Source organism: Vulpes vulpes, chromosome 14, assembly GCF_048418805.1.
Source record: "Vulpes vulpes isolate BD-2025 chromosome 14, VulVul3, whole genome shotgun sequence".
Lineage (NCBI taxonomy): Eukaryota > Metazoa > Chordata > Mammalia > Carnivora > Canidae > Vulpes > Vulpes vulpes.
This window is the reverse complement of record NC_132793.1, coordinates 17526311-17538539: the sequence shown is the minus strand read 5'-3', so window position 1 is coordinate 17538539 and position 12229 is coordinate 17526311. Positions and strand designations below refer to the sequence as shown.

Genomic DNA, 12229 nt, shown 5'->3' with positions numbered 1-12229 from the left:
ATGGCTCTTGAACTCCATCTTCCTCCTGTCTCAAAGCCTAGGGTGGGGATTGGCCAACTGTGGCCCTCAGGACAAATCTAGCCCGCTATTTGATTTTTTAAAATATTTTTTTAATTGAAATACATCCATACTCATTCACTTGCACATCATCTATGGCTGCTTTCCTGTTACAACAGCAGAGTAGATGCAACAGAGACCATATGCCCACAAAGCCAAAAATATTTACTACTAACTCCTTATGGAAAAAAATTTGTGGACTGCTGATTTTGTGCATAGGATCTTTCAGTGGGAGGAGAGCCCATGAGGGCCTCTTTGTTTTGGGGAAAAATAAATTCACCTTGAGATAAATTAACCCATGAACACATGCCAACTCCTAATATCCTTTTAAAAAGTAGAGAAGGAAAGTCTCTACTCACACTTTAGATCCTCTTTCCTGGTTTATCTTTTTTTCCCTCAGTTCTCTTGACCATTCCCTAACATTTATGCTACCTTTCTTATCATGTTGTTTATCCTCAGTCTCCTCTACTAAAAAGCTTCACGTGGGCAGGGAGTTTCATTTGTTGTGCTCTTATACGCCAGTTAGGACCAGTGCCTGGCACATAAGTGGGAACCCCACATATACCTGTTGAATGGATAAATGTGGATTTCACTGAAATAATTATTCAGCAAAAGTGTGTTGGAGGATTTCTCTTTCATAGAAGATTCTAGGGCTTAGAGAGGAACCAGGTGGCTCCCCAACCCCTGGGGGAGGGTATTGCTTTTCCTTTTTATAGACAAGACAACTGAGACTCTGGCTAAGTCAGAAAGTCTGGAAAGTCTCAAAGTTTCATGTGCCCGCGAGTCACCTATGGTTCTTGACTACATTGCATCTACAATGCAGGTTCTGATTCAAAAGGTGCAACTGGGGACCCTTGTGCTGCGGTTCTAGCAAGCTCCAGGTAATGGCCAATGCTGCTGGTCTATGGACTACCCTTGGAGGAGAGGGGGTTGAAGGCACACACTCAGAGTTAATACCTAAGACTCGGGGGAATCTGGAAATGATGGAGGTCAGCATTTCCCTTCTGTTTCCTTTTCTCCCATCTGCATGCATCTTGCCTCTTGTAGAACCATGCAATGGTCTCACAGAACCTGTCGAGCCTCCCCCCCAGGGCTGCTCCCTATCCCCAAACACTCTGCCCCTGGACTTTCCCTTCCACAGCCACCAGCATCTTCTGGCTTCTTCCTTCCTTTACTATACAAGTGCCCAGGACTTTTGGATCCTTCAAGGAGCCACTCTCATGCTCTCCTCTGTTCTAGGGCCCAGGGGGTAAAGAGAAGTATCCTCCTCCTCACAGGCCCTAGGCTACCTTCCTCCCCTCAACCCACTCCAAGACCTGCACAAATGACTTCTGATGGTTAGATGGCAGGCTGGTGCCCATGCTCTCCACTCCCATCTCTCTGCAGCACCTCCACTGTCAAGTCTGCCTTCTGCAATGGCTTCTCCTCTTGGTTCTTAAGGTTCTCCTTCTACCTCTCTATCTGCTATGCCAGTTCTTCTCCTCTGAATCATTCACCATGGTCAGTTTCCGAGCTGGCATCACTTTCACACTCTAAGATCTGTGACTTAGAACTCTTAAGTTTGCACAACACAAAGACCTCGGTTTATCACCTTGAACTATAAGCACTTGAGTGTCTGTCTCCTACACTTTCATCACATTCTTCATCTTTGATTCCACCACAGTACTCAGCACAGTGGGCATCCAAAGATAGTGCTAATAGGCACACTGGCTAACTGATGCAGGAGGCGAGGTGCCCAGAGGCTGTAATGGATCATTGTATGCCCAGACCTTTGTGGAACTATGATGCCAGAAGAACCTCTGGAAGACCAGAGATGCTTCTAGGGGCCAACACTACTGTTCTGACTTCTTATGGTTTCCTGAAGGGGGAAAGAGAGAAAAGTAACCATTGAGTGCCAACTTTGTGCCAGGCACTATACAAAATCCCTCATTCCCTGAGTTAGGCACTATTACCCCTATTTTGGGGTTAAGAGAAATAAGGCTCAAGGAGTTCAGAAGATTTTCTAAAGGCTTCATAGCTGATGAGTGACAAACATGTGACTTGCACCCAGAGCTTCACGACTCCTAAAACTCATTCTCCTTCTACCAAAGCAACAAAACCCCACATTGTTGTAACCTCTATGCCTTTGCAGATGCTGTTCCCTCTGCTTAGAATTCTTATTTCTTCAGCAGTGGGTAAATCCATCTCTATAAACACTGATAACTATCCCCTGCCCCATTAAAAACTAGTCACCCAAGTAAATTCTCCTATGCCACAGTATACATAGGCACCCTCAGCTGACATTTTCAAGTATTTGGTTTTATGCTAGTTCCCAAAGGAGCTTGAACACTAGAAGGGTGGGGCTCAAAGTCCTGGCCATCTCTCTATCCATAGTGTCTGGAACATAATGACCACGTTCAATGCATGTTCATCAAATGAATGGACGAATGAACAAATGAAGCAAGTTCTCTGGTACTTTTCAGTGTTGGTGGTGGGAGTCCATTGGTTCCTATATAATATAACGGCAGTAGTACCAGAATCTTATCTGCTTATTGCATGGCCTATTGAGTAGGACCCAAACACTGAGCAGAGGGAGTGGGATAGCCTTTTGCTGGTCCATCCTCACCAGTGAAGGCTTCAGCAGATGTCACTAGCAGACATGGCTTCCCTCATAAGGCTCGGTGTGCCAAGGGTGAAGCAAGACATGGAATGATGGACAGTACACTTTTACCAGAAGGCAGATGTCCTCAGTTTTAATCCCACTGGATGTGTGATTTCACATACTTCTCTGGACATCAATTTTCAAACATGGGGAATGCATATTATGGATATGGAGCTACTTCAGTGGTTTTCTTAACTTTTCATTACCAAAGATCTGTTTATGGAGTTTTATCCCCTTTACCTTTGTGTTTTCAAAATTTCTGATTTAATTATGAGAAAAATCATCCTCTTTATATAGAAAGTGCAAAGAAATTAACAGGCAACAGGCCAGCTATAACTACCAACAAAATGCATTGACAGCATGAGATAACTAATGCCAAACCCCACACTGTGATCATTTCAGTGCAAAGCAAAGACCTTGGATGTTTCTTTTACCTGTTAAGCTGGTTCTAGGTAAAGTCATGGTTCCCTGTAGACTTACTGAAACAGTGGAAACAACCAATGAATTTCTTTCTAATCCCTCGAGGCTACACATTTCCCAAGTAGATACCAATGGGCTCTGATGTTGCTGAGAATGGCGATTCTGTTTTATGTTTGCAAGTCCTGCAGGGGGATTAAGCTGACCTCTTACTGAAATCTGGGGATTTCTAATAAGAAAATTACACTGCCAAAGGAGAAATAGCCCTTCACATCTCCAAAAGTAGGGGGTAGGAATCCAAGATGGCAGAAACATAACAGACGTAAACAATGGTAGTACATTTTCAAATGGAAAACATCTATGTGAAATAAAAACTTTAGGGCTACAGATGACTTAGACAGAAGTGAGTATGAGAAACCAACAGACACTTGGTTGGTGCAGGAAATGCATGCTACAGGTTCCCTCACAGGGCACGAAGCAAAGTTTCCCCGGGTCGATACTTACAAGTAATAGGAGTAGGAATAAGCATTTCTTCTATATATTGATGGGCAGTCAGATGAAGGAAATGTCCAAAAAGGGGGAAAAAGAAAAGACAAACAAACAAGAATTAGATTTATATGAATTCTTGATTCTTAGAAATGCACATAGTATTTCAGCATCCCAAAGCTCAAGGAGATGCAAGTTTCTCTACTAATTATCTTTGCTGAGAATCAGATACTTCCAGTGGTAGAAGGAGTGAGAGAGACCTCTCTTATGATGGAGAAATTCACTACTCATGCAGAGAAAGCCATGTCTAATGTTGGCTGGTTTAGCTGTTTGAAAGTTCTTTTTTTTTTTTTTTTACAGTCAACTAAAGCTAGGTTCCTTATGCCTTTTTTTGGTCCTGGGTCAGACTTTTGTGGACTTCTAGAACTATTCAACCACTCTTCATGATAGTGCTCTTATGACCTAAGGAAAACCATAATGACTTCTGTGTTCTCTGTTTCAGGTCAAAACACATCAGAACCTATTTAGTAAGGTCATACCAAAAGTAAGGTAATTGGTAGCTAAGCAATCAAGATGGCTCCCCTATGACCCACACTTCCCAGTACACATGTGTATATGTAGTGCCTTCCCACACTGAACCAGGACTGATCCTATGTGACCAGCAGGATGTGGTAGGAACGACATTCTGAGACTTTCTAGGATATGTCAGAAAGAAGATGTGTAGCTCTTGCTGGGTTTTCAGAACTCTCAGTTGGAACCCTAACTGTTTATGAAAGAAGTCCAAGTATCCTGAAGTTGCCATCCTGAAAAGACCAAGTGGAGAGACACAAATCCTGCATAAAGAGACATCCAGTCAGCCTCTGCCAGTTGGATTATGTCAATGGGGATCCTTGGTATCATGGAACAAAACAAGTCATTCCCTTCAAGCCCTGACCAAAGCACAGATAAATAAGAAAAATAAGTCACCAAATTTCATATTTGTTATATATAAGTAATCAGAAAAAAATTCAAACTTCATCATTAAAGAGAACTGCACTAAGAGAAAGGAATTCTGACCTTCAATTTGAACAGACTACAACTTGAATAAATTCTCTCTGCCTTTATTTCCTTTCTGATCCTCATATGAGTTGAACTAGATCATTAGTTTTCAAACTGTGCTTGTAAGATCCTGAGGGTTCTGCAAGGTAGCCTCACTGAAGTGGGAGGGTGGGAAACTGAGTAGGTAGGACTGCTGGTCACCCACCATCCACAAAAGACAGCATTTCTTCATTTAAAAGATTTATTTGTTCATGAGAGACACAAAGAGAAAGGCAGAGACATAGACAGAGGGAGAGGCATTCTCCCTGCAGGAGCCTAATGCTGAACTCAATCCCAGGACTCTGGGATTATGATCTGAGCCAAAGGAAGATGCTCAACCACTGAGCCACCCAGGCACTCCTTCCATTTTTTTATATTTTATAATTTGAAATTTCACATGACTAAGAATCCCATTCTCCAAAAGAAAGCTTGAAAAATCACTACCTGAATTCTCTTCTCACAATGTACTGTCTAGCTCTTGGCTTCTGAACAATAAAAAACTCAAATAAGTCCACAACATTCCTTTTGTTATAACTTTTTTTGTATTTTATAGGGAAATAAATAGGAATGCTTTTATCTTACAGACTTAGTCACACTGACAATAACTGATACATTTGTGGATTGAGAAAAAATTGCTGATAATTAAGGTACCCAAATATCTATCTGAATAGGCAAGAATAGTTCTCTTGCCTCTTGAGTTGTTTGGTTATTTGCAACTGTTATCCCAGTTTGCTTGGCTCAGGAAGATGCAGTCTTTATATCTGCAGTGTGGGAACATGTCCTTAGAGCCTCAAATTTCTCCCTTTCAAGTAGGAAGCAGCCAAAGTCCCCTAGGCAGGGCCACCTCTAGGCTTTCTCTTATTCATCAGAAAAGCCCAACTCTAGCTCCAGAAGAAGGTAATGCTGAGAGCTAAGAAGTCATGGCAGGAAGGAAGCCCCATGACTCCTTGGGAAGATGAGATGGGGAAAATGAGCCACAATGCAGCAAAATCTGGTCACTCATAAAACTGTTCAACATCTTGGGTCAAAGGAACAGTGACCTGGATGATAAAAGGGGTGAGGAATGCCATGCTTTGATGGGTGGGGGTTGGAAGAGCCCATGCAGTTCACCAAATCCCCTTCACCAACCATACAGATTCACACTGTAAGGAGACAGTTCTTCTCCTTCATGGCTGGTTCTGTGGCCCAGTGCCTAGAAGTGGGATTCCTTGGGGGAAGAAAGCTGGGTTCCATTTTATGAAGACTTAAACATACCTATGTTCTCCATATTGTCAAGAACAGTGGGCTGAGATTCAAGAGGGCAGGGTTCTGATCCCAGCTTTCAGTTGCTCACTGTGACATCTTGGACAAGTTAGTTCCTTCCTCTGGACCTGTTTCCTGATCCATGTACCAAGGTGAATGGCATGGATGACTACCAGCCTCAATAGCTTTGAGGAGTGGAAATATGATGTCTTAGCATCCTAGCACCACTGCTTGCTAACTGCATGGCTTTGGGTAAGTCACTGAGTATCTCTGAGTCTCAGTCTCTCCACGTCAAGGTTGGAGGCAATAAGATTCCCAAGAGTCACTGTGGCCATTAACATTAGATTAATCTAAATCATGCAAATTATATATGACATAGAATATATAAAGTATTTTAAGTAAATCATATAAATCTAATCTATTAGGGAGAAATTTGAGGCTCTAATCTATTAATCTAAACATCTGACATTAGTAGTGCTCAAAAATCTTGAGCAGGAAGACAGCTTTGCTTAGAAAAAAACAAAAAACTCCAAACTTAATAAATCACATATTGCAGAATCTTCTCAGCTGGCTGACAAGGCTGACTTGAGGCACATCTTTCCTTTGTTCCATACTATTTAAACAGGACTAAGTGATCTACTTAAGATCCATTTGACCATCTACCCATTGATCTATCCATTTGACCATCTACCCATCCATCTAACTCAATAAAGGGGAGTTTATGTCCCTGCCTCATCTACAGATACAAGGCTTGCTGCTTCTCACTCTGGTGACCAGGATCAAAGTGTTCACCTCTTTAGGAATGTTAAAAATAGTACTAAAATAAGAAGAAGAAAAAAAGGACTTATGGAGCACTTACTGTCATGTATTGTCCTAGGCTCTCATATATTAACTCAAGTATTCCTCACAACTACCCTGACAGATGTGTATTAATTATTATCATCCCCACTTTTCAGAGGAGGAAACTGTTGCAAAGAAGGTTATGTAATTTGTCTAAGGTCATGCAGCTAGTAACTGGATTTGACAGCAACATGGATCTAAGGCTCATGTTGTAGACCACTAGCCTGTGCTCCCTATGAAGAAGGAAGAAAATAGATACATGAGAGAAACACAGTGGGACTGGCATTGAGATGACACATGCCTTAAATCTCTTAATCCTCCCTACAACTCCATGGCACAGGTATTACTGTTATCACTTTTGGTTGAGGAATCTGAGGCTCTAAGGGGTCACTCCTACTAGGTCTATTGCCTTGCATAGTTTTGGACCATGTGCAAGGCCTCCACCCTGAGCCACATGTCCTTGCCATCAACAGCCCCAGGCTGTGCTCTTGGGGCCCAGGCTGCACTCAGTATTTTAGACCTTCTGGCTTTTCTGCTTTCAACCATCAGGATTCACCTTTGCCTGGGTCACCTACTCATAACAATATGCTTCCTTATCTTCAAACCACCTCTTCCAAGTAGTTTTTCTGAATTATCCTGGTTGTCACCAAAAGCCAGTGTCATTCTGACCCAGCTTCCAGGCAACTCCAGAAGAACAACAACTGACAAGCCTCTATTAATTGAGTATATTTTCCCAATTATATTGCAAAGTCTTCCAGGGCAAGGATTACAGTTCTTTACTGTGTGGCCAAAACACAGTATACACGTGTGTTTTCTCTCAGGCTTAAAGAAGATTTACTGAAGGTCTAAATTTACAAGGATACAGTGATATTGCAAGTAACAGATTGCCTGAGACCAAAAATCTTGAGCAGGAAGACAGCTGTGCTTAGAAAAAACCCAAAAAACTCCAAACTTAATAAATCACATATTGCAGAATCTTCTCAGCTGGCTGACAAGGCTGACTTGAGGCACAGCTTTCCTTTGTTCCATACTATTTAAACAGGACTAAGTGATCTACTTAAGATCCATTTGACCATCTACCCATTGATCTATCCATTTGACCATCTACCCATCCATCTAACTCATAAACCCACTCATCCACCCTTCTATCCACCCAAGCGTCCATCTGTGCATGCATGCATGCATCCAACCATCCATCCCTCCATCCATCTAACCATCCATCCACCTACCCACTTAGCAATTTATCCACACAGTTATCCATCTATCCTATAAACCCACCCACTCATCTACTCATCCATCCACTCAAATACCCTTTCATCCAACAATCCATTCATTATCCACTCATCCATCTTTCCATCATCAATTCAATGAACACTTCTCAAAGGCTTACCATCTGCCTGTCCCCGCTGAGTTCCAGAGATAGAAAGACAAATAAGATCTTGATCCAACCCAAGTCTGATGGGAGAGCCAGATAAGAAACTTGTAAAACAGATAGTAATAAGAGCTACCACTTAGCAGGAGGTCACTTATGTGCCAGATACTGTGTTAGCACACCATGTAGACTATTTTACTTAATCCTCACTATGCAGAATTATTATCCCTGTTTTATGGATGAGGAAAGTGAAGCTCAGGGACGTTAGATAACTTACTCAAATTGATATAGTTGGTAAGTGGCATGGCAGGAATAAGAATGCAAGCAGTAGGACTCTAGAAGCCTGCATGAATAACCACTATGCTATACTGTCTTCTGGAGTGATAAGTGGCATGAAGCAGCAACACAGGGAGCAGTAGGACCATATCCAGGGATAAGAGTGGGGAGCGGGACAGATAAGGTGGCCTAGAGTCTACGATGCTTGAGTTGTAAAGTCAAGGAGCATCTAGATGGATGGAGGAGGAGGGGGTACTTCCAGGCAGATGGAACTCTCCAGGGCAGCCTGCGTGGCTCATGGTTTAGCGCTGCCTTAAGCCCAGGGCCTGATCATGAGACCCGGGATCAAGCCCCATGTCAGGCTCCCTGCATAGAGCCTACTTCTCCCTCTGCCTGTGTCTCTCTGCCTCTCTTTCTCTCTCTCTCTCTCTCTCTTGAATAAAGAAATAAAATCTTTTTTTAAAAAAAGATGGAACTCTCTATGGAATGAGAGGTCAGTTAGCAAGGTGAGAATGTCAAAATATTGGCAGAGCCTAGTTCCCAAAGAGCTGAAGGACTTAGTCTCAGTACCACAAGTCATAGGGTGAACCCAGTGGCCAAATACTTTTTCTAGATGAATGATTCTGTCAGGAGTGTGAGAAGAAACTTGGAGGGAAAGAGGGATTGGGGTCATGAATGCTACTGCAGGAGTCTAAACAAGAGGTGTTGCGGGCCCATCTCATAATGGCTATGGGGAAGGAGAATTGAATGTGAAAGGTGAGTCAGTAAAGGATTAAATGTAAGCATACTGAGGAGGTCTTCCCAGGTTGTAGTTTGAGTGGCTACCCGAGTGAGCACAAACAGGATTCACTTTTCAGCGTGTGGATCAAGGAGCCCTTTAGAATGGAGTGGCCAAAATAGCCAGCATGACACACTTAATCTGGGCTGCTTTTCCACCTCAACGAACCACTGAAAATTCTGTCATACAATTCAGCATCTCAGCAAGTCCTGTTTTATATTTCATTCAGGCGAGATGGTGTTTAAAAGTGTAGCATCCATTATCAGATTGGCAAAATTTCAGACCCAGCTCTGCCACTTATTGGCTATGTGTTTTGGGGCAATTTCCTTAAATTCCACATTTCAGTTTTGTGATCTGTAGCATATACTATAATCTCAGAGTGGCATTGCCTCTTTGGCTGACCCAGAACTTCTCTTCCTATTGTCTCACTTTTTCCCCCTGGAAAGACAGTATGTTCCCTGAAGGCTCAGACCATGCTATATCTGTCCTATGCTGCCTTTCCAGCCTTACACCCTCCCCACAGGATTGGGTTTACTCTTGATGCTCCCTGTTGGCATTTGGGTCTGTGTTCTGAGGGAAGTTTCCCTGCCCAAGAGATGGAGTGTTAATCGTGGGCCCCATCTGTTCTAATTTTACTGGGCTCCTCCGTTCAACATGTTTTTAGGGAATCCCCAGTATCCGCATGGCACATTTGTGATAAGAATGAATCAGAATGGGCAGCTGATAGTCTAGTGCAGAAGATAAGATATGAATACAAATGACAAATATAACAGGATATAGCACAGATCTTCATAGAGGGGATCCAGATGGTGAAGAGATTGTGCCTCGATTGGAGGTCAGGAAAGGTTTACTGGAGAAGGTGGATTTTGAATTAGGCTATAAACAGGGGTAGAATCTGGTCACATGGAACTAAGGACCACAGGCATTGAATGAGGAAAAGACTTCATAAGCGAAGGTATAGGAGTGGAGTAAGACCTCAGGAAATCTGCCAAAATGACTGTGAGCAGGGAGACAGGGTAGCTTGACAAAATTCTCCAGATGACCAAAACCATATGCTTCTTCTCTCATCTCTACCCCCATAAACTGTTGTTAGAGGGAGGAGAAGCCATCAAAAGATCTTATTATGTCTGGACAAGTTTCATTTATGAAATATCACTCTGGCTGCACTGCAGAGGGTGGGTAGGAGGGTTGGGGCTGGGGAGGAGACTCATGTGATAGAGCTATAGCAGCCTGTACCATGGAAGGAGTGGCGGAGGGAGTGAGGGAAGGATGTGACCAAGGGAAGGTAAAGGTGCAGGTTCAGAAGAATCAGGGTGATACAACCCCATCAGTTTGGCTGGTGGAATGAGAGGTAGTACCTGTCACTAAGATGGGGACATAGGATCATGAGCAGGTTGGTGGGCAGGTGATGATTGGGGCTATGACCATGAAAACCTCAAGGGATTTTCAAGGCAGATGTCCAGAGGCAGATGATACAAGCAGTGAAGCTCTGGTGAGAAAAGACTAAAGAGGAAGATCCTGCCCTCCTGGGCCATTTCCATTTCGAGGGCAGCAAAACTACAACCACCTAGTGGATGCATTCACACATGAAGACCTGGGCATACAGCAGAGTAGGGTCAGGGACTTGTGGAAAGACTCAAGGAAGAGTAAATATTTGGAAGTCTTACTTGGATGAACTTGGGGCTTAGGCTTATAGAGTAGCAGGAGGCTTGTAGGTGAAGACAAATGTCTGACATTTGCTTCAGGACAACAGTGTGCACAATAGCATAGAGTAGTAGCAAATGATACCTGGACCTGGGTCACCTGTTTCCTATTCCAGGATTCACTTATTTTCTACCAGTCTCCATGGACTGACAGAAGTTACCAGCCTTCAATTGACTCTCTACAGTCACAGAGCCCGCGTTTGTGTTTTGATTCTCCAAGGTCTTGGGCAACTCACAAACCTTTTTGAACTTTGGTTTCCAATTCTCAAAAAAAAAATGGGGGGAATATCAACGCCTAAGCCTTCTATGGTTATTTGTAGTATTAAAATCACAATATGGGGACAGTTTAAATGGAAAATTAGGTTAGGTAAAAATTAGGTTAATGTGTGTATTGATTGCAGCACTGCCCTTAGCATATTAGCAGTGGGTTTGGAGCTGGGTTGGTAGATTTGATGGCCATGTGAGAGATGAATGTCCCTGTTGATATCATGCATTATGGTCTCTTAGGCTGGTATAGGAAATGAAGCCTGACCCAACCATTTGCTCACTTGATCTTCAGAACAACCCCATAGGATTAGCCACATCTCATAGTCATGAAAGTAAAGCCTGAGTTTTGTTGTTTCTCCAAGGCTAACAGCAAACAAATGGAACTATAAAGATTTGGACCTGGTGTTTCTGCTTCCCTGTCCACAGCAAAAAGATGTCTGTACTCATGAGACTGGGAGCTACTGGGGCAGACCCAAGTCACAGAGAATCAAAGTACACCAAGAGACGCACATTGCTCTCAAAGTAGGTTCTCATAGTTCAAACTCAAGACACTCCAAATTCACTCTTGGAAACATTACTATTTGGACAGACAATGCATGGTTGGCATGAGGCTGAACCAGGAAGAGCTGGGCAGGGGAAAGATGAGGGGAGATGGAGGTGGCTAGAACCATGTGTGAGGCCTGACTTCAAAAAGGTCTCCCCAAGGGCACCTGGGTGGCTCAGTGGTTGAGCATTTGTCTCTGGCTCAGGTTGTGATCCTGTGGTCCTAGGATCAAGTAAGTCCTGCAGTAGACTGCCTGCAGGGAGCCTGCTTCTCTCTCTGCCTATGTCTCTGCCTCTCTCTGTGTCTCATGAATTAAAAAAAAAAGTCTCCCTAAAAATTGTTGTTTCCATTTGAAAAGTGAAAAGGAATGGAAAGGTTAACGTAGGATCCAGACAAGTCTTGGGGTACAAATCTACCAAAGAATCCTGCTTTACCTGGCGCCAATACTTCCCCACGTAAAAGTAAATGGCTATGTCTTAAGCCTTGGAAGACCATGCTCGGACTTCAAGAAGTGTGTCCCAAGGAATGA

At 43.1% G+C, this 12229-nt stretch overlaps 1 protein-coding gene across 23 annotated transcripts in view; it reads right to left on the bottom strand.

The window, feature by feature from the left end:
• Positions 1-12229, bottom strand: part of PTPRT (protein tyrosine phosphatase receptor type T) — a 1025198-nt gene that overhangs the window by 158896 nt on the left and 854073 nt on the right. For 8 of the 23 annotated variants that reach the window (XM_072735811.1, XM_072735820.1, XM_072735812.1 and 5 more), the window contains one exon: positions 3620-3649. The exons of 7 other annotated variants lie outside the window; for them this stretch is intronic. In XM_072735811.1, the coding sequence (XP_072591912.1) occupies positions 3620-3649 (30 nt within the window). The remainder of the gene's footprint in view (positions 1-3619; positions 3650-12229) is intronic. 8 more of the 23 variants (XM_072735832.1, XM_072735816.1, XM_072735809.1 and 5 more) reach the window with 3 other exon arrangements.